Source organism: Corvus hawaiiensis, chromosome Z (genome assembly GCF_020740725.1).
Source record: "Corvus hawaiiensis isolate bCorHaw1 chromosome Z, bCorHaw1.pri.cur, whole genome shotgun sequence".
NCBI classification, from domain to species: Eukaryota; Metazoa; Chordata; class Aves; order Passeriformes; family Corvidae; genus Corvus; species Corvus hawaiiensis.
The window spans coordinates 54,956,731-54,980,025 of NC_063255.1; the positions used below are offsets into that span (position 1 = coordinate 54,956,731).

Here is a 23,295-nt window from a genome sequence, read left to right on the forward strand (position 1 = left end):
GGCAATAAGGGATGGAGCGGGAAGAGCCCCAGCGGGCACAGCCTCGCCCGGCAATAAGGGATGGAGCGGGAAGAGCCCCAGCGGGCACAGCCTCGCCCGGCAATAAGGGATGGAGCGGGAAGAGCCCCAGCGGGCACAGCCTCGCCCGGCAATAAGGGATGGAGCGGGAAGAGCCCCAGCGGGCACAGCCTCGCCCGGCAGTAAAGGACAGAGCCAAACACTCGAGACATTAAGCCATACAGCAAGCTTTAATATCCAAAAAATCCAGTCCCTTACACACGGAGAACTGCGGGAAGTGCACACACAGATGTGAAACTTCCCACTCTTACTATCTTTGCAACCAATTTCAAAACATAACACATTAAAAAAAAATACAGGACGTTTTACATTTATCAAACTCCATATAAAGAAGTTTTACACTGAAGATTATGCAGCATTTTATTTTACACCTGTTACCATGTATAGTTTAATAGTGACCTAAAAGAAACAGTCTCAGCTGACGAACACCTTGAGCATTTCCCCCTGCATATAAAGCTGACGAACACCTTGAGCATTTCCCCCTGCATATAAAACTAAATAAAACAATGATCAAATTCTAGAATACACAATTATCCCTGTGCATTATAGTAAAAGTGGCGAATTCTAAGAACCCGTAAATAGGACTGCAGGTAAAACACTACTAACAGCTTGTTCACAACATTATTTTGCTTCCCACTCTTAATGTGACTGTTGCAATTTAGAAGCAGAATGCTCTGGAAAAAACCCAGCATTTTCTAGATCAGAAATAAATGCACATCACTGTATTACATCCCATGTAAAAACATCTTCAGAGAACATATAAAAATGGCACCTGCAACAACAGGGAGTGGCAAGGAAAAAACCACCAGAACACAGGATATTGACACTCAACCATAAATAGAGTTCCATTGCTTATTTTTGAAAAACAGAACACCACATTTCAAGGTATAGAATGTGTAAGGGGCAGCAACTAGGTAATATTACCGATAGATACACTCACCACTCAGAACTGACATTCACCTAACCTCTGTCTTATTTCAAGAAGCTTGAAAATCAAGTAAATTACTAATCATATTCTAAGGGAAGAAAAGCAGACTGAAAGCAAAGAATCACAAATTCCCTCAAAAACTGAAGTAAATGGTACAATACAGAAAGTAAACCATGTGGCTTTTTACTTTTACCATGAAAGGATTTTTATTTTTAATTTATTTGTTGAATAGCAGTTTATAATTTTTAATCACATCTCCCTCAGAAGAAGGTAGAACTCTGACAGTTCATGCACTTTTAGAAACAAGAGAGTTCAAAGAATAGTTTAAGCCACAGTGCACTTAAAAACTTCTGTAGACCAGAAGCCTCTGTTCTCAATCATGACTGAGCAGAAAGGGGCACAATACTGAAACATATGCAGGCACGTGCTCTATTATGCAGTGTTGAAAATACTAAAAAAAAAGGTTTTTTCCCACCTTGCAGATTTTCAGTTTAGAAATAAAGGCACAAATTTCTGGCCTTGACTGGAAAAATCCAAAAGCCAGTAACAGATCTATTAAAAAGATGTGATTAGGAGGTCACCATGAAAGATGGGATAAAAAAATAATAGGAAACAAACAAGCTATTGACCAGTGTCCTTACAGCCAAATACGAAAAAAAAATTCAGCCATCATCATAATGGTTTTATATTTTAAATATATTTTTGAAAATGCATCAAAATGGAACTTCAAGGTAATCAATATTATGAAAAAACAAAATGCCTAACATGGCACCTCCTCTCACACTAGTGACTGTTAATTAAGGTTTTTCTCAGGTACATAACTCCAAAGTGACATGAGATTCAGCCTCTTGTACAGTATCATGACTTGCAGATTAAATATTCACCTAAGCCACATCTGTTAGGGAAAAAAACTAATTAGTAGGAGAAGTCACATGGGTAAAGTATCTGAAGTTACAAGGACATTGTCTACCATTTGGCCTGCATATCCTGGCTAAGGTGGAGGTGATTAGGTTGTAGCACATACTTACATGTAACTTCACTGCTCCAACAGGTATTTTTAAGTTGTACTACCTACATATGGCATGGATAACTCAGCTACGTTCAACAACTTTAAAACTTCTGGCTTAAGCAGTAAGAAGATGACTCAAAACCAGTGTATTTCAAGAAGGCAAAAGCATCTGACACATTTCAGCTCCAACACTAAGATCAATCAAGACCGGTGTTTTCCGGAATGGAGGTTAACATACTGCTTCTCTGTGCCATTCTGCTTTTCCTTCACTCAGTATTCTGCTTTCACGTAGTATTTCAAATCACCTATAGGTTCTCTTTTTAAATTAAACTTCTAACAGTGGTACAGTCAAAGATTAGACCTTGTATAATAACCTATTTCACTTCAGTTCCACAGAAAATGCTCTAACAGTTCTGATGGCTATTTTATCTGTCAAGAATAATTTTACCACTTCCCAACCATTTCAGACTTCATAACTTAAGTATACATTTAAAAATACTTCTCTAAAAGAGACACAGCTAGTACAGTAAGCACCTCCATGCATTCCTAATATCAGAAAGTAGAAAAAAAGCACTATAAATCTATGAAAAATGAGGCAGCATTAGCAGAGAATTAGCCTAGTTATGGCAAACATTAAATTTTGTTCTCAAGAAAACACTTTTGCTTTTACATTTAATGCATTCCAAAGCCCAAAGACAGTGCATGTGAACATTTAATCTTTCACAAGTATATTATGAATATGCATGGCATAGTATATGTCTGAATAGCAATAGAGATATTAAGAAAATAGACACTATCTATATCCTCTTAGGAACAAGAAGGCACCACTGATTTGAGGTTGTGTCCATACTTCACCAGATCATTTTATTCTCATTTCTAGCTTTCAAGCCAACATTATTTTCTCAATAACCTATTCAGACCACTACTGTTCTGGTTTTCTCACCACAAACAACACACATTCATAGTAGTATTTCATCATGGAGAGTTCATTCACAGTGTAAGTTGACAGTACAGATTCTTTCTCCACCTGAAAACAAAGCAGCAGTTTTCAAGACAGCTTCTCTACAGGAACTATACAAGAAAATGCTACACAGCATTACTAGACTATGAGGCCCATCTGTACACTTCTTAAAAAATTAGAAAAGCAGCCAATTTTTAAGATACAGAATACCCCTGGAAGTTATTAATATAGGCCATTATACTGAATGATATGGTGGTTTATTCAAAGCAGTTTGTCTGATTCATAACAATACTGCTTATTGCAAACTGCAGCATCTTCTTACCTCTATATGGAATCCATATTGCAGGATAACATTTTTTATATCCTCATAGCTTAATTCTATGGAAAGTTCATTTCCCAAGTTTTCAAAATGGTAAAGGAGAGGACCTAGAGTACAAAGACAACAGAAATGGCTATCAGAAAGACAAAATGTATCTTAAAAACCAAAGCACATACTGATAGTACAATAAACGCTTATATCCAGATTCACACATTTAAAAATATGGAAGGTTCCCTGCCCAGAGCAGAAGGGTTGAACTAGATCATCTTTAAGATCCAAGGCAAACCATTCTATGATTCTATAAATACTGACAAAAGAACATATTTCTGTTACTTGAATAAGATTTTTATAATGAATTTCAGAATCAATGCAAAACGAAAACTGATAACTTTAGCTCTTATTCAACAATTTTTAACATTTTCCTACCAGATTTTGTTTTCTGTATCTCAAAATTTCTTCAGTCCAGCATCACTGCTGTCTCTATAGCTCAGAATACAAAAGTCTGCTCAGGAGCTCTGCCAGCACTCTGACTGGCTAGGACTGGGAGGGTGACCGACTGACCAGTGACCGACCAGTTTTTACTATGGAAAATGTTTAATGCCCGTGTCTTAGACGTCTAACACTCCTTCACCATGGAAGACTCCAATAAAATCTCATTCCCAAAACTTCCGCTTTGAAGCAGAGTACCAATTAGACATTGGAAAAAAAAAAAAAGCGCAAGCATGTATTTACAAGTTTATTTTCTTAGACAAATGGCAAAAAGCCAACACAGAACACTACATCTGTCAAAAAACAAATGTTTGATGCCTGAATGCAAAACCTGCCACTAGCAAAATTTACTTGCCTATTTAAGAATCATACGGTATTGACTTGATTGTAACTAGCAGACATCTGAACATATTTTGAACACTTCTGAGGTAACTTCCAAGCCCTCTGTTTTTCTAGCTGTACAGTTTTCTGCACAGACACTATTACTCACACACACTTTTCAAGTATACTATCAAAAATCAGTCAGAAAGAGCAGTTGGTCATACTTGCCTACATTTATCCATATTCCTCCAGGCTTTAGTATTTTCCATATAGTATCAATATAATCAATAACATTATGTGCTGTATCTATGAAAAAGCAAGTTGCTACACAGTCCCAAGTATCTGCATAAAAAGAGCAAAGTATACAGAGATCAGTTTCAATGCTTTTAACCCTGTAGAAGTTCATCATTTAACCCTGGTTGTCTGCTGGCACCCTCAGCATTACCTTCAACTAACAACAGCTGAAGGCTTCTAATTCTGTTGGAAGTAAATAAAGTATTTTGGTTTATATTAAAAACTGTTAACTTTGGGTTCGTTTGACCTGTATTTATGTGTGTATATGTACACATACACATTCTAAAATACTACATATACTTCTTACATATCCACTTAATAAAACTGTTCATACATGATATAAAATTATAAATATTATATACTGTAAAATGTAAATGTTTTAACACATTTTATATAAATGAAGGCTCAAGTGCGCTATTACTCACCTGTCCTATGAATTTCATTATGACAACCGTTAAAAACACAACTGGAAAAATCCCCAGTGATTTTAGGCCTCCCTAGACAGAATCTAGAATAATACAGGTCTGTACCCTAAAGTGTACTTTCACAAATCACTTAGCTTTAAAACATTTTACTCAGTATTTGAATATCTGCCCAGCTGGTTTTTTTACTAGTTAATTCAACAAGCAGGAACTTTCAAAGTCTGCTTTTTAAAGCAAGAGTCTCCCTGTTTTTCTCTAAACAGGTATTCTTGCAATAGCAAGTTTTAAGTTCTATAAATAAAAAAATTAGAAGTCTTGACTTATGCCAGTCTTGAATGTTTTTAATGTTAAAGATAGAATCTTCAGAAAATTAAGCAGCTGTAGGGAAGGCTCCTGCAACATCTGTTAGACAAGAAAGTGTCCACATTTTCTATAACTAGGAAGAAAAGAAAATCTGATTTGGAGTAAGAAATTGATCTGCACTTTACTGTACAGCTGGATAAACATTCTGAGTAAGAAAATCTTGCTACAGTTAGTTCTTAATACTTGTAGATACACTTCCATTCTCTTTATAATCTATCCCAAATACTCTGAAAGTATGTAAAGTTACATGGATAGCCTAGAATTTTGCATTTACTCACTGCACTCAGAATAAATTTCCTGAAAATCCCCTGCTGTCATAGAGAAGTTTGAACCTGAAGGAAGACTGTGAGGATCAACATCTGGGAAATAAATTGGTCGTATCTGATCAGCAGATCTTCTGTTATTGCTAAATTGATGAATCCAGGGATAAAGCTTACATGAGTTAATTTCAGAGCATCTGCAAAATATGAAAATCATCAAAATTGTTTCAACTAATTGCTTATCTGTAACCTAGATATGTAAGAGTCAAAGTTCCTGTAACATCTCCACATTTGCTAGAAGACTTAAATCTAGTTCACCACACTTCAGACCACCCATCATAATGAACTAATCAAAAAACTAATTCTAATCTTACACAAAATCATTACCACAAAGTAACTGCCTTTTTTAGTTCTAGAATTTTCTTTTATGACTTCTTATAATTTTCTCCAACTTATTTCTCTGCTGAAAAGAAAATACATATGTTTATTTTGTAAGATAAATGAAATTTATGGTCTACTATATTCAAAAAAGCTAAGATTTTCTGGATCATCTCCTTTCCTAGTAAAAAAAAAAAAAACCACGGAAAAAACTAGTAACATTAGTTCCATGATTTTTTTTGGAACTGTTTGCTCTCATTCTAGACTCTTCTGAACCACAATCATTTTGAAGCACAGCAAAATAAAAGCATTTTTCAGATGCTAACTGAAGAGATGCTTTAAAAATTCAAAAAATAAATAAGCCCCATTTTGCAAAGCACAGTCGTTTCCATGTTGCAAAGCACAACAATAGTAATTTTAAGTTTGTAACATTTGGATCTTTGCAATCATGCTAAGTAAACATGTCTTTGTAAAACAGAATTTCTGGGTTGACATGAGTAACTAAATCAACTCTTATTTTAAAAATTGATAAACATAGCATTTAATAGGAAGCTTTTCCCACCATCCTGTAAAATTAGTTTGTAACTAAAAAATGAAAAAACCACTTTCTTCCAAAGACAACGAGAGGACATATCAGCCCCACAAAATACATATCATCAAGGATTTCAAGCAATCTATTGGGTTACAGAAAGTGCACTCTTTTGGCTGGTGGTTAGAATACATTTGTGATAAAGTCTCTGAAATAATACTTTTTACCTTCTCCATGTCGTATCTCTATTTCATTTCATCAGTTAAAAACTAAAACTTGTACTTGAGCAGCACTATACAGCATTCAACAACTTTCTTCATATATATAAGTAAATATCTATCAGACATACGCAGTTGGTTAAAAAAAAGTAAACCCAAAACCAAAGAACAAGAAAGCCCCCTAACCACTACAACAGCAATAACTGAAAAAGATTAGAAAGGAGTTCACGTTCACATAGACTTTGAAACAGTTCCAATGTAATAGAAAATAGCAATCCCTTTTCATATACAAGCTTGAAAACCTCCATTTCCAGTTTCGACAATTTTTACTTCAAAACCAAGTATTCCAGTCCTTGGCAATTCCACTCTTACAACAGAAGAGTGTAGTATATGTTCTGTTATAAAAATCTAACATAGTTAAGTGTGACACGCTTCCTTGTTTTCCACAGGGGCAGAATATTCACTGTTTAACATTCAGATGAAAAGACAGTTTTGGAAAAAAATCAGTAGGTCAAATCTCACTTCTGACTACTGGTTTACAGTATATATATATATAACTTAACTGTTTTCATCCTCAGGTATTCATGGGCATGCAACAAACACAACTAGTAGTCTTCTCCAATTGTCAAGATTTATCTAAAATTATATTCTTTCCAGAAAGTAAAGAAGAAAAATACACCATGTAAGAACCTTATGCATACAAGGAAAAGCAGAATTTCCCATACTAGGACTGAAGCAGCCTTGGAGCCACTGAAGCTTAACTAGTCCTGGGTCACTTCATTCTCAAATTAGTTTCCTCAACAGAATAACAAACTCTAAATAATTTCAGATATTTACAGTGACCACAGTTACACCATGACATACACTTTACATACCATACCATGCAACTTTATCCACTGTAACAAAAGTTCACAATTTCAGAGATATGAAAGGGTTTTTTTTAAATGTGTGAAAATCAGCAAATACCACTTTGCACACAGAAATATTAAGCCAGGCTCCATCTAGGAGCCTACAGTAGCAATGCTTGACATTACAAACAGTACTTTGTCTTCCTAAATATAAACCACCATAAGAGAAAGAAGGTAAAGCTGTAAGCTGTAAAACTGTAAGCACATGTGAGCAAAATGGTTTTAGTTAATAAAAGCAAGTATAAATTAAATTGAGACTATAGTTAAAAACCAGTTTACTAAATTCCTTTTTCTGACCACTCTTCTTTAGGTATTATCTTCAGCTTATATTGGTCATTCCTGTTTCTTCCAGTTTCAGAAACGCAGATGTACACTTCAGGCGGCTAACTGTGAACAGCCACTTAAGACAAAACTGAAAGAATCTTCAAGTCCCTAAAACCTTCATAACAGACACATCCAGCCCACAATTACATCTGGCAGAAAGGAATGCTTGGACTTCAGCTAAATTGACTGCTGCTCAGAGTCATGCTAGCAGTATTTTCTTCCATGCTAACAAGTGAATATAAATGATAACTTGTCCAGCAAAGATGAGGACTACACCAGTTGCGCAATACTCAAAATCTCATACTGTTAGCAAGTTAAATACATATACACCTCTTTGCTAAATATCCTACATAAACAGGAGACACTACATGAGCATTAGATGCTAAAATTGCTACAGTTAGCAAAACATGAATCTTTAGGATAATTTCACATATAGGCCAAAGACGCTTTAATTAAAGAAGCATGTCATCAGAGGGTAGGGGTGAAGTTAACCAACTTCTGTGACCAGTGCTCCCAAAGATGGGAAATGAATGCTTTAATGCTGCTTTGAAGGTCCAAAGCATGGGCAGGAATGTAGCTTCCTTTTAGTAGCTGCAAAGCATCAGTCAGATCAATTGTAATACACAATTTCATCACCAAATGAGTCACTTGAGAATAATGCAGGAAAAAAAGAACAAATGAACCTCCAGTAAACATTTATTATTATCACACCAACTACTACTGCTATAGGCAGATATGCAGCAGGTATTATTCAGTGTCTCCCCCTTCGTTTTTGAACAGCAAGCTGTACGAGATGTGAGATCATCAACCACAGTGTGCTGTGGACAATCAGTCTATAAACAGGTGTCCAAAACATTATGGTTATACAGAAAAAAAGCCAATAGTTTAGGTATTTCCAGCAAAGGTGTATCATTTCAGACTGATGAATTAACCGTCAAATTCTGCCTCTGTGAACTTGGTACTAACTCCCCCCAAAGAAAAACCACCCTCCATACCTCTTTCAATACTTGCCTGCCCATAGCCTTCCCACTCCCCTTCTTAAAAGAAGAGTTGCATGTGCTGCCTTTTTTCCTCTCTAACAATGTCATTTTGAAACCTGTAACTTCCAATGCAAGTGGCAGAACACCAAAAACAGAAATGTCATGTTAAGTAAAACCTTTAACATGAAATTTACTACATTTAAACTTATTATCTGAGCGTAATTGCGGAACTATTAACTCTTTATTTTAGCCACTTGCTCACCACACTTCAGTGATTGTTTTTCTTGTCAAAACAGTGCCTAAAATTTTACTACTGAATGTAATACTTCTTTTTTAACAGCTATCCTCTGTTAAAAATCACCACCACTAAATGCCATGGACGTATTTACTAGCCCATATTCAGTAATTGTAAGATAGGTGTCCGTTTTACAGAAACAGATGTGAAATAAATCATAAATCCTAATTAAAATTATGCAGAAAATCTGTTGTACAACTTAGAGATTTTAAATCTCCCAACTTGAAAGTCATGCTTCTGTAATTTTAATGACTCAGATACAGTACTTCCTTCCCCATTTATCCCTAAGACTTTCCTTAAAGCATTCTATAAAGTGAGCATGTGCATCTTATACTACGACTCATAAATCTATTCTTGTGAGATCTACATTATTCAGACTTCACTGGTTTATCATTTTGCCTCTCTAGGTTTTATTCAGCAAGTAAAACATAAGCTATATACCTGTTGAGTACAAAGTTAGAAGAAAAGAGCATAAAGAGGCTCCATTCATTTCCTTGGCAAGCATAACCGAGCATAGCTATTTCCCACGCCAATCTACCTAGCCCAGCACCAGGTACCAGGATATTAACTTTGGAGAAATCCCTGCAACAGAACAAAAATAATAGTTAAGTCTTTATCTGATACCCCTTAACACAACTTAGAGGTCCAGCCAAACATTTTTCCCATCATATACTTAGATATTGTATTATGCTTCCTGTATGCCTTCACTTTTAAATGGCAATTGAGCCTGTTCTGATCAGATTGGTTAATTGTACAGTTAAAATAATTCACAGAAATTACTCAAAAGAACATATACAACCCTCATTCAGAATACAGAGCATAATTACTATACACAGTCTGTTTTCCTTAAAACTTCTACAGTTATCAAGCCAAAAATTTCTCAAGTGAATTAAAGAATATTGTCATATAGCATGTACTTTTCTTTGAGCCCCACTGATAATCAGAAAGCATTCTAGACATATTGTTACCTTGCAAGAAAAAAAAAAAATAAACAAGTATTTTGACACGAGAAACAAAAATATAAAATCTCCATAATCTGATGAACAATTCAGAATGTAAAAAACTTAAAGTAGTGAATGTTTCAGCAACGATGGGTTCTTCATATGCTGCTCACTGGTTTTGCTAAAGTACTCTAAGTGACGTATTCCTAAATCAAAGTACATTGCAGCTCTCTAACCCTTTACCCATACCTAGCCATCAAGCTGAAGACAATCAGAAAACATCCAGCAGTGTATTTATTGAAATATTTCGAAAAATCTCTCCCAAGTGCAGCAGCTAACAAATAGAACTAAGAATCTCAAAATTCACTCCTCTTTGAGGTAGAAAATGCAATATAGACATAGTCTAACCATCGGACTTCCACCAGAATGCAATCAAACCTTCACTCATAAAACAGAAAACACTCCCATGCCAAACTGAAAAGACCTTTAATCTAAAAAGAAGTAATTTTTCAGTTTCCAGTGATAAACAAGACTCCAAGAGTTAACAATTTCATACACCAAAAAAAAAGTATGAACATTCATATACCTCCCCACACTGTTTTGCACAGCACCTTCAGAGACAAAACATATATCTACCAATTTATATGCAACTACACGAAGGAGGCCACAATCAGATAAAAGACACCAAAACACAAAGCCTTTGACTACTTAAAAATTCAGAATGCCACAAAGGGTTCAAAAGAGCTAGGATGCTGCACAAGCATGAAGATGATTAAATCCTAAAAGCTGTACTTTTCTGAATACTATTACCCAAATCCAAAAGGAAGTATTATTCTTTTCCAAAGGCCACACAATCTAACAAAGCAATTTTAACAGTGCCTTTTGAGTTATGATTTGATCATCTAGTTAGTGAGGTCTCCAAAATGGAAAATCATTCCATTCATTTCCATTCCATTCATTTCCATTCCATTATACAGCCAAGCTCTTCTCCTGACTTAACAAGAAGCTGGAAATCAAGACTTCGTTATTACTGAAGAGCACTCCTGTGACGCAATGGTTCTCATTACCTCTCTTCTGCAGGGGAAACCAGAAGAAAGCTAGCCACAAAGTCCTACTGAAAAAAAAAAAAATTAATTCAGGAGAAAACTACATGGTCAATACGGAATTTTTGAAAACAGGGTACCAGAAAAAGGAAGAAGAAAATTGCTTTCTGGTAGAAGCTAGAAAAGCTTCTATGTTGCAGCTTCTCCTATTCATAATGGTACACTGTTATTCCAAACATATTTTCTAACCTAATCTATTTCTCCACTTCCTTACAATTTCACTTTATTTATGAAATATTTAGACTAGCTCTACACAGATTTTAGCACCCCCATGTGGACAATTCTATAATAAATGGGCTGATAAGCCATGAACTGCTTTCAAGATTACAATACATTGATTAGTAGAAAAGTCTTTTCTTAAAGCAACCTAGTAACCAATAGATATGCAGGTATAGTCACATTTTGAAATCTGCACCTTTATGCACCCTGAAACAAGATAAAACCTCTAACAGTCAAGTGAATTGATATTAAATCGCCTGTAGTTGTCTTCTGTTTTTTCATTCACAATATGAAGTTTCTGTATTTCTAAACTAATTTTCCCAATTCTCTCTTACAGTTTTCTATTTTCTTTTCCTAGTACAGACTTAACTACACTTTCAATTGCACCTTTATTAAGGGATTAAAGCCTGGAAATTTGTTAGCAATTTAATTTCTATCTACACTCTTCGTACCAGTTGCTTGAGAATGCTCCTGGCCACAAACTTCATTTCAGCAACGGAGCACAACTAATACAGCACAATACAATCAAACCACAGTCCACAGACACTAACCTTCCAAAATGGCCCAAGAGCCTCTTTTTGAATTTACAGTCAGAGAAATTAGGTATGTGGCAAACTTACTGCATAACAAGTAGTGACTGCTTATAGCATCCCATTATAAGAAAAAAAATGGTCAAACACATTTTTCAAGACTTAAAAAGAATTGTTTGTGGCAAACTGTTAATGAATTACGTTGAGTAATTATAATAGCTAAAAATCTTTAATTGCACATAAACTGGTTTTTTTAAGGGCTATAGTCCTTTAAGAGGATAGAAAAACATGCTTTTCTCTGGTGGATATGTGATTGCAGCACTTAGAAAGTCAACTAAAAAAAAAATTAACTGTGGTAACATAATAACCAGAAGTTATCCACAACAGAAAACAAGTCTTGCACCAGCCAGCAACAGGAGGATTTCTATGACTCACATCCAGCAGTGGTTAGGAACATAAATGGGTACCCAACAAGAATCCACTAAATACTTGTGGGCCAAGAGGGAAGTAACAGCTATTAACCTGACAGCTGTGGGGAAAGGTGCTGGCCAAGGAGCAGAGAAGAGGCCTGCACAGTACTATTCAGCTCAACTACTGGAACTGCACAAGTCTGTTAAAAATGACAGTGGAGAAATATCAGAAACAATTAAAATCTGTCATGCCCTTTCCACACTGCATTTTTCAGTGTGATATATTTTCAGCTTTTAGAAGACTATTGATATTAATGAAGATTTTAACTTTTCAAAGGTACCCTTTCTAAAACCAGAAAATTAAACATGATAAAAACGGAGGCTTATTTCCTGTCTATTGTATTGTAATAAAAAGCAATGATGCTGAAGGGGTAGACATGCTCACCAAAAGAAAAATGAGCATATCTTATCAAACACAAACCTCATTTTTGTAAGCTAAACACTGCATTTCAATTTATCAAATTAAGTAATAAATACACACGTCACACCTTGATGGCCTTCTGATCAGTGGAAATATCACCATAGGAACACATTGTGGGACTCCTTTCCTAGTGTTTATAATCTTTGTAACCAGATGCAATTCTTAGTATACTATCTTCTGTTAGTTTACTTCAATCACATTGTCAGAGATTTTTTTTTAAAGACAAATGCTAAACAGCACAATCATTTGAAGAGCAATTCTTCTCCAGACTTGGCAGCTGAGTTTTAGATATTTTCATTTAAAGACCCTCAAAGCACGACGTGATGCAGTAACACTGATAATATATTTGCCCGTAAATCCAATGTTTAAAGGAAAGTTTAGGCAAAGTAAAAAGACCTGCAAGGATAGATGTATTTCATATAAAGTCAAATAAAATTCAAATAAAGCAGAAATTTCAACTCTACTATAACTGTGACTGAACACACTCAAGAAGTATAGTCAAGCTTGGGCTCAGGACTAATAAGCTGTTTTTCATATTAAAAGGAAACTAAACTCTGGTGATTTCTTTCGGGGTGTTCTGTCAGCATCTTGGAAAATACATCTGATTGCTGGACAGAATGACACAGATGAATTTTAAGTTATAGTTCATTCCAGAGGCCTAGTTTGTGAGAAAACCGGAAAAAATGCCTAAGGTATACCAGTTTTGGCCATGGAACAATAATTAACAAAAAAGTTAATTATTTCATAATTTCATTTGAACATGAAGCTGATGATCTTTACTTCCTTTCATCTAAGCAGGAAACCAAGATGAGAGAAAAAAAGGGAAATCTGAAAAAAATTTATGAGTATGCTCGTTTATATTTTCAACTTAAATATCTCCCTATAAAAATGCTTCAGTAAAAACATTTCATTAAATAAAAATGTATCTGTTTTACTCTTTTCTCCTACAGCAAGTACGTTCATTCTAATCCAAGAAATCCAAGATATTTAAATATTACAGACCTCCTGTGAGCTGAAACACAAATTCCAACATGAGAAATTCAAGAAATCTATCAGTTCTTCATGAGGACCTGATCTCATGAGATTTACTTGAAACTGCTTTGTTGATCCTACTAACAGATTCTGTGCTAAGGTGCTAAGCAGAAAGAATAAGAGGCAGGAACAGCTTTCGCCATTTAATTTATTTTTACATGATAGCCTTATCAGAAGACTAGACTGAAACACATTATAACAGTAGCACCTACTAAACAACTATTCTGATTTACAGCTCCTTTCAACCATTGCTTGTACTTCTTCTACCTCCCAAAGAGCAACCATACACAACACTTCATTGCTTTTTCTGTTTACATGCCAACAGAACTCATACGTGTCAATCTTGCAAGTGCAACACTACAAGATGCGCATGCATAGAGTGAAACATACTTGGGTAGGTTCAAAAATTTAAACTCCTTTTTCACATTATTCCAATGCATGGAATCAATAATGTTAACAAATTATGTTAACTAGAAACTGAATGTACCATTCCATTGAGTATTACATATTTGATGAGTACTGCAATTTCTTTTACAAAGTGAAAGGTGACTGGCAGTGACAGTTTTGAATTTATAATATTATCATTTTCAACACAAAATACATTTAGAAAAATAACTCTCATGATCCAGTGCAGTTTTTCTCTAGCACTTTCATTTCATCCTTTCAGGAGACTTTAGTGCTCTGTGCTACAAAAGGAAATTCTAAAGCAATGCAAAGCTGCACTCTGAGGTTCACCTACAGGCTGTGTTCTTTCACACACTGGAGTCCACGGTCAGTCCCCTCCCACTATGAACAATAGAGTAAGCCCACTGTGGTCAGTTGAGGACCTGTCAATCCCTTCAAACTGGAAAAACTGCTCCACTCCAAAATCACTAAGTCATAGAATATGCCAAGCTACAAGAGACCTACCAGGGTAAGACAGTCCAACCCCTGGTCCTATGCTGGACACTCCAAGAGTCACACCGTGTACCTAAAAATATTGTCCAAACACTTCCAGAAGTCAAGACAGGCTTGCTGCTGTGACCACCTCCCTGAGGAGTCTGTTCAGTGCTCATCCGTGTTCAGGGTGAAGAACCTTTTCCTGATATCCAACCTGAACTCCCCTGACTCAGCTTCATGCCATCCCCTTGGGTCCTGACACTGGAGAGTGAAGAGTTTGTATAAAATTTGCCTAAAGGCCAGACTGACCTGCCAGGGAAGTTACTTCTTGCACAAGGGTGAAGTGGCACTGCCAGTTAAGCTTGACAGTACATGACTCTTTCTTACATCAAAAAGCTAAGTACACCTAATCAGGAGAGCCTTCGGTCACCAGGAAAAATGAGTGAGCTGACGTAGCAGCTAACAATACGTGAACAGAGAAGAGGTTTTACCTAAGTGCTAATGAAAAATAAACTTTTAAATATGTATTTAAGCAATACACATTTTAGAAATTAAAAAAAATAGTTTGACAAACTCAAACTTGTAGTAGAGATGTTTCATCCACACAGTGATGTACTGAGATTTCAGCAGAGACAAAATAAAACTCAAATGGTACTTCAGAGCTACCACAATAGGGACACATGCTTTGACACATTAGTTTTGTTTGAAAACGAGAATTCCCTGCAAAGAAGCACAAAGCTGTCAAATACAGATTCACCCCATCTGTTACCACATGTTGCTTCCTATTATCAACTGGAGTTTTTGAAATAGAGTTCATTGACAACAAATGTAAAAGTTAAGATTTTCCAGCCTCAGTCATGGATCTCTTAAGATTTGACATAAGCTACCTCTCCCATAACCAAAATTAGAGTTAGCATCCAAGAAAAAAGTTGAATTGCTACTTTGGAGATTAGAATGATTACTTGCAAAACTAACCATGAATTTTCCTACAGATCTATGTATCAGAGATATAGCTGCAGTATTTAATTCATTTTTTATCTTATGTAGGCACTATTAGCACTAGAAAAATTGCAGTAAGTTCAGTTTCAGATAAAATTTTTAAAGGTGTATGTATCTTTAAACAAGTCAGTTCAAGGCAAAATAGAAACCGTATACACTCTGTGTTCTGCCACCACAGAAGATGGCTAGTGGAAGAAACTTAAAAAACTTTTCCAAGTTGTACAAGTGCATTATTAACGATTGCTGAGAGAGAAAAAACACCACAACAATACCCTGCTATATCAAACCTACGTAATGGCCTGTTACAGTTATGAATAGAAAGTTCTCAAATTTTCCCACTGTAAGACCACTAAGTTTAAACTAAAATGCACTTTAAGATGACTGGGTTGATTAATTGACAGAACCAATAAACATGGAATTCTTATAACACTATAACCTTCTGAGACTTTACCAGTATGGTTCTATCTAAATTACCTAAGACTCTTGCATCAATGACTATTTTGGAGCTGTTAGCAAGCCAATACTTATAAAATTATCCTCACATGTGCAACTAAGTTTTAAGACTTGTCTTAGAACAGCTGTCTGAAACCAAGGTTAGAATTTACTATTTTTAGAGTAAATTCTTAGTGCAACTAAGTACAACTGCACTAGAAGTCTTCTTCCTTCCTTCCGTCATGAAGGGCCAAAGTCTTACTTCCTGCTGTCACAGAGTCCCTCCTTTCATCTGCAGCAGACACACTCTGAGAATCTGCTAACCTGCAAACCTTACCTCACTGAGCACAACTTGAGTTAATTTCCTGAAAGGTTTACATGTATTGTTACACCCAGCTGCAGAACAACAACACAAAAATTATTGCTGGTTTACCTGGTATTACTTTGTGAAGCTTACAATTATACTCTTTTCCAACATCTTGTATTAAAAATAAAAACTTTCTTGATTTAAAAATAAATTCCACTGTGTTCATAAAAATTTCTCTATTTTTGAAACCAAGCTTTTCATTACTCCATAAAAACTTTGTTAGATTTGTGCAACAGTGTATGTCCACATAAATATAAGTTTTAAGACACTATTACCATCTTTCTTTTGGAAAGTTCTTTAAAATTTCACTAATAATTGGCTGGTAGCAGGAATCTCTCTCAGATTTTCCCTCTTCGCTCCAGTCTCTCACAAATTGTTTCAATGTGGACTTTAATTTATCCATGTCAAATGTTGAAGCTGGTGTAATCTTCCCACTTCCCTGAATAAAATGGAGAGAAAAAAAAAAGTTAGTGGAAAACATACCAAGTATCTTGAGTCTTGGGGGGGAAAAAAAGCAAATCATGAAGAGAAAAAAAGCCATGCTGCAAGAGCTGCTGGCAGTATCAGCTGACAAAGCACCTCCCTTTCACTCCTGGGACCAGGACTTAAATCCACCTTAATATCCTAAACAAACTGAGTTTGCTGGTCTCTGTTTGGCATTCAGGAGTCCAGTTTCTGTATCAGAAAAACAACACATAGCAAAGCACAACTGGTAGTCCTTATTCAGGAAAAGATCAGGTAGTGCAGAGGCTGAACTGCCTACCCTGAAAAAAGGATCCCTTTAGATACTGATAAGACAAAACTGAGAAGCTCACATGAGAGCTGCCCATTACTGTATCTTGCCTGTATCCACAGACTTCAGTTTCCATCTCGTCAGTCCTTTCACTCTTATCGTCATTTTTTTGATAGAAAGTAGGCCAAGTAGTAAAAAAAAGTATTTACAACATTAAATAACAACATCAAAAATACCTGGCCTGTCTAGAATTGTAACCAATCTACAATGTTGTAATATGTAAGAACCTACAGTAAGACAAAAAACATCATTTATATTCTATATAGTTAACAAAAAAACAATTTTAAAATGTAACCAGGGTAAAGCTAGAACTCTGGAGCAAAAAATGCCTTTTTACAGTAATTTGCCAGATTCACAGTTAGTTTTCATAACTGTAACTAACAGAACTAACAACAAACAGCTTCATTAAGCATCAGCTAGGCAAAATGTGAATGACAAGAGTGAGAAAAGTGTGAGCAAACACGAAATGATAAAATAAGAAAGGCAAAAGGAAAGAAAGTTGGAGGTCTACAGTGTGAAAAACAAATGCAGAAAATCCCAAAGCATAAAGAATTTCATTTTGGAGCAAGAAAAAACTCCATTTTAACATACATCTTCCCCATATTCTTTATTTTCAAACATATGAACACAGTCATTCACAATGGTTTGTAGTATTTCTTGATTATGATCAATGCACTTCCGAATCTTGTCAAGGTGAGGAAGAAATTGAGGAAGAAGACTCTGTTGGTTAGCTGGGAGAGACTTAAACTGCCTCTCTGTCCTGTTCACTCGTTCATGCATATTCGTTCTAAAAAGCAAAAGTTTTAAATATTTAGAAGCAATATACACATATGTAAATAATTCACTCTAAGACATTACAATTAAAATCATTCATTTTGTTATACACAGAAAGTGACCAGACTTCATAACTCCTTACCAGAGAACAAGTTTTCTAGAATTTTTAAAGCAAAAATTTTTTAAGCTCTAGTTCTACTTTACCACTCTTTTTAACACATTCCAGTTTAAGAGGACTCTTCTTTCCTTCTTACAGTTTCATCATCAACCACTCATTTCCAGAGCAGGTGATCACTACCTTAATACACGGATCTATAAAATTTAACAACCAATCATCTCCCAAGTCTGTTTCACAAATCCAATTTAAATTCAATTAATAGCTGGATGCAGCGGTAAGCTTCGATTGCAGAAATAACAAGACGTGGAGTGGGAATTGGAATCCTCAAAACCCACTGCTTTTGGAAGAACTGTAAAAGTCACAGCTGGACCATACCAGAGTTCTGGCAGCCACACTAAGATACTAAGCTACCTTCTTTTAACAGCATATCCCTCATAAGTACTGTGAACATGATAACGTAACCAATGCAAACTAAAAAATATTTTCCAATTCTCCAGGATAGAAGCTTCATGAAAATGGTGACTCTTCCAAGATTTTGCTAGATTTGATTTCTGTCTAAATTGACAGAAGAATAGTTGCTAAGCACAGTCATAATGACTCTAGAAAGAAAATTCAGTAAGAGATACTGACCCTTTTGACCACCAAATTATTTCAGCTGGTCAAGTCATACTGCAGTTTCCCAAAGTCTTGTGTTAGCGCACAGCAGCACAAAGCTGAAAAAACTAGCCATTATGAAAGACAGCTGCAATTACTGGCATTTTAGTTACAACCTCAGTCTGGAAATTTGACCAGGTAATATCTCATTCATATGTTACTGAGAACAGCTCGTTCACTGCAATACTGTGGTGGTGCATCCTCCCCCCGCCCCACCCACTCCTTTCCAGGCTGCAGTGTGATCTGAGAAATGCTTGTTAGGCCTTGTCCTTGAAAACACCACCTGGACTCAGCTCTTTCTGAGCTTATCAAAAAACACTGTCTGCTCTCAGAACTCCTACCAAGCTTCTGTTTTTCTCGTGACCAGCCTTGGAAAGTATTTCTCCAGCCTGAATGGCATAACATTCCTATTCTTGCAATTTCAAAGAAAGGGCTGACCCAAACTGTGGCCAGGATGAAACACTGCTATGACTAAAGCTCACTCTATGAACAGCAGTCCAAGATGGGGCCCTTTGAGCTCTCCTGGACCACAGAGGGCCTGTGACCAGCAATCTTCTCCCTCTGAGGGGGATGCCTCTCAGAGCAAGCAAACCCTCAGGTTTGCTATACCTGGAGCATCGCCGAACCACAACATGCCCTGGGCTGATACCCTCATGCCTGTTGGGAGACACAAAAGCATCCAAAGTGCATATTTTCACTGACCTCTGAGGGGAATTTTTCCACAGGCACCTTATCCTCCACTGACTATTTCTTGTCTGCATGCATACCCTTTTGCGCATATGCTATAGCAAATCTGGAAGTTAGGTTAAGTTATAATTATAATTTAGGCTAAATGCTGTTAAGCATTATTTCTCTGTTAGATTGTTACAGTTAAGACATAAATTAAAGTATAAGTTAAGTGAAAGTACTGTTAAGTTTAACTGGTGTTAAGCTTTACGCCACATTCTTTTTCATCCTGGTTTACACTGTCTTTACACACAGACACACACACACACACATACCTAAGTAGTTTCAATTCATTCTGCTTTCATTGCCTGGTTTTTGTTTGGTTTTGTTGTCGCTTGCTTTCCCCTTGTTGTGCCTTAGTTGCCCTTTGTAAGTAGAGTGAACCTTGCCAAGGAATCTGTTGTGCTTTCTAGTTTAGTATTAAATCTGGCTTTTGCTCATACCCTTGCTGGTGATTTTTTGAGCGATCTCAAGCAAACTTCGGGGCAAATAACTACAGTAGTTTAAACTTACATTCAAGGACAAGAAACAGAAAAGAAACAAGAGAAAAAATAAACTGATGCTCTACATAAAGCACATGAACTTAGCTCTTAGCATCAGCTTAGCTCAACAACATCTTCCTCAAAATTTTATCAGGAAAAAAAAAACCCTTCTATGCTAAACTGCAACCATCTAGCAGAATGAATAATTCACTGTAATCAGAAAAATTACAAATAATAAAGTTATCTCTGTTTATCTCTAGAAGACAAGAACAAGATCTGAACTCATCTGAAAGTGTGTTACTACCTTATTCATATATGTTTCCAAGTTAACTGGAAATATATGTATGAGTAAACAAAAACTCCAATTATTAAGTACCAAGATATGTCATTTCACCTAAATTTTGAGTTATCTCTTTGAGACAGAGCTAATTGCACTGAATTTCTGTACTGGAAATTTGAGTCACATCCTTTTCTTATATGTTTACTGAAACAAGCATTCAAAAGCAACCCAAACCCACAGTTCAGCAGGAGGCTGAGAAAGATATTCCCAGCTTCTGAGGCCTGAGGGTACAATTACACCACCAATATAAATAAATTACAGGTCGGAATTGCATTAGTAACAACCAGTATTAGATACTTCCAACTAACTACGTTTTTGGTATGTCCAAACTGAGTCACAGAATTCACTTTGGAAGAGACATCGAAGAGTCGTTCAGACCAACCTCCCGCTCAAACATTAATCCCGAAAAACAAATGAAAGCCAAGATAGAAAAACCTCAAACAGAAGAAATTATACGAATATCACCTACTCCTACCAAGAACCTCACTACCACGTAAATATTATGGTTGTGTTACATTGACAAAAAAGGGTCCAGCATATAGTAATGAGTCACATGATGAGGCTTTGTCAGCTGAAGTACAAATCTGCCTTCCAAACCCAGAAACAGGAAACGGGTTTACCAAAACAGTGAAGAGGACTGAGCTTTTCCAGTCTCCACTACACCACAATGCAAGTAACTTGCTTTCTCATCTATTCAACGGAATCGGTCCTAAAACTAGGTGTCCCCACCACCGCTGGCTCATTCCTATGGAGCCAGCAAACCCTCTTCTGACTCAACAGATGTTATTAAAAATAGCATCCATTATTTCCACCAATAAGTCTTATCTCTTCTGCAAAGTAAAATGTCTTTCAAGAATTTCCACCCATAATCGAAACACCATTCTGCATTTCTTTGGCAGCAAAGTACTACTGTTTTGAAGTCTTCACAGTGTTTTAGAGCATTTTCTCTCCTAAGAGACCTCGAGACACCCTGCCCAGGTTTGCTACTTTCTTTTAAGCTTTTGAGTTGGCAGACATCAAGGCGACTTTGTGCGCATCCCGACAGAAAAGCGGTGCAGAAGCCCTTTCTAGACGCGGGTTCGGCACCCCGCCCCCAACACAGCGCTACGCACGGAGCGCAGAGCGGGAGGCGGCCGCACCACACGCACTACGAGCGCCCTTCGGACCCTCCGGAGGCCGCTCAGCGAGCGGAGGGACCCCGCAGGGCCCCACGCCCAGGGGGCAGGCCTCAATTACCCGTAATATCGGAAAGCGTTGATGATCCTCCGAAAATGCTCCCGCTCCAGGCGTTCCTCCTCCTCCACCGCCCTGGCCGATGCCGTCGTCAGAGCCCTCGGCTCTAGAGGCGGCCGCCTCCGCCGCTCGTCGCTCAGCGGTGCCGCCCGCTCCGCCTCGGCCTCCGCGCCCATGCCGCTCGCGCTCTCTCCTGGCCACGGCAGCTGCTCGCGCTCCTCCTCGCGGCCTCGCCGCAGGCCCCTGCGCATCACCTTGGCGGGCGGCTCCCTCTCGCCCTGGGGACGCGGCCTTGGCAGCGGCGCTTTCCGGGACACGGCGCACGTGGCCGACATCCCCCCCGCCCTCCCTGCGCCCGCGGGCACGTCCGGCGCGCATGCGCACCGCCGCCCTTCCGGCAGAGCGCCTGCAGCCCCGCGCAGGAGGGCATCGCGAGAGGGGGGCGGGGCCGCGGCCGCGCACGCGCACGCGGCGGAGAGGGACGGGGAGCAGTTCCCCGGCAGCGCGCTGCGCGCTCCCGAGCTGCTGTCACAGGGACGGGGAGCAGTTCCCCGGCAGCGCGCTGCGCGCTCCCGAGCTGCTGTCACAGGGACGGGGAGCAGCTCCCCGGCAGCGCGCTGCGCGCTCCCGAGCCGGTTGGTGTCACAGGGGAGAGTGGCTGTGGCGTGGCGCCCGTCCCCGCTGTGTGAAGCGGCACGGCGGGTTGCCAGTTGGCGGCAGTGACGCCGCAGCACCTCAGGCGTACCAGGGGAGGATCCACAGCTGCCGCGCTCCTCAGGGTACTCACGCACATGAAGTACCGGCTCAGCACTTAAGCCCCGGCTCTCCGCCCGGCTGCCTGCTCCAGGCTGGGGTAAGGTATGCATCCAGCCCCGCTGGCAGGCAGCCAGGGGCAGCGAGTTCACAGTGGTAGCAAGAGGCAGTACTTCACAAGTACCTCTGCGCCAGACTGAAGACGGATGATATTTCCTGGAAAGATGTGCAAGGACCAGCTGTGGACTGGATGATGGCACATCCTCCTCCACCTGACAAAATTTGTTTGACCAGGTGTCCCATCTCAGGCAGCAAGTCCCACCATACACCTTTCCACCTCGCTTTGAGAAGAGGTGGCTGATACACGACTGCCCATCCCCTCAGTCTTAAAAGCTAAGCTACCGTACCTCCTTGTCTGTCTAAAGACAGTGGCAGTCTTTAGTAATCCAAGTAATGCAACAGGAATCGGAAAGTTTTTTGGCACACTAGCTTCCTCTCTGCAAGGAAGTAGGAGCATCAGCTTCCTAAGATAAACACTTTCGCTCCTGCTCTCTTCTAAGTACAGTAACTGACCAGACAGCAAATGGACACTGGACACTGTGTTCAGTGGCAGTGTCAGAGAGAAAGCATAGACATAACCGGTTCAGCGGACAGAAGAGTCCTTGTTCCCAAGGGGGTATGTAAATTAGGAAATACCATGTGTGTGACAGAACCAACATCTGAATCAAAGATACAGAAATTCAGCTTTTAGACTTTGAAGGTTAGAGTTGGAACCATAGCTTTGAGAGATAAAAAGTTTGTTCCTACTACATCAGTATCTAGGACTTGTCATGTTCTGTTATTTCAACATAAGAAAATCACCTTCTAAATACCAAACTAATAATGTACTTGTATTTCTGTCCTTATAGAAAAGCCATTAACCTTTTATAGAACACAACCACCTTTATCGCTCT

The 23,295-nt window shown here is 38.1% G+C and overlaps 1 protein-coding gene across 1 annotated transcript; it reads right to left on the reverse strand.

The window, feature by feature from the left end:
- Nucleotides 1-229: 229 nt before the first annotated feature.
- Nucleotides 230-21,947, reverse strand: CARNMT1 (carnosine N-methyltransferase 1). Its single transcript, XM_048291306.1, has 9 exons — nucleotides 21,593-21,947; nucleotides 17,854-18,049; nucleotides 16,745-16,908; nucleotides 9,518-9,658; nucleotides 5,463-5,641; nucleotides 4,334-4,447; nucleotides 3,299-3,402; nucleotides 546-3,042; nucleotides 230-507 (listed from the first exon to the last, which is right to left on the reverse strand). Exons 1-8 carry the CDS (start codon nucleotides 21,922-21,924, stop codon nucleotides 2,938-2,940), a joined length of 1,335 nt encoding a protein of 444 aa, XP_048147263.1. The 5' UTR covers nucleotides 21,925-21,947; the 3' UTR covers nucleotides 230-507; nucleotides 546-2,937.
- Between the last annotated feature and the right edge of the window lie 1,348 nt (nucleotides 21,948-23,295).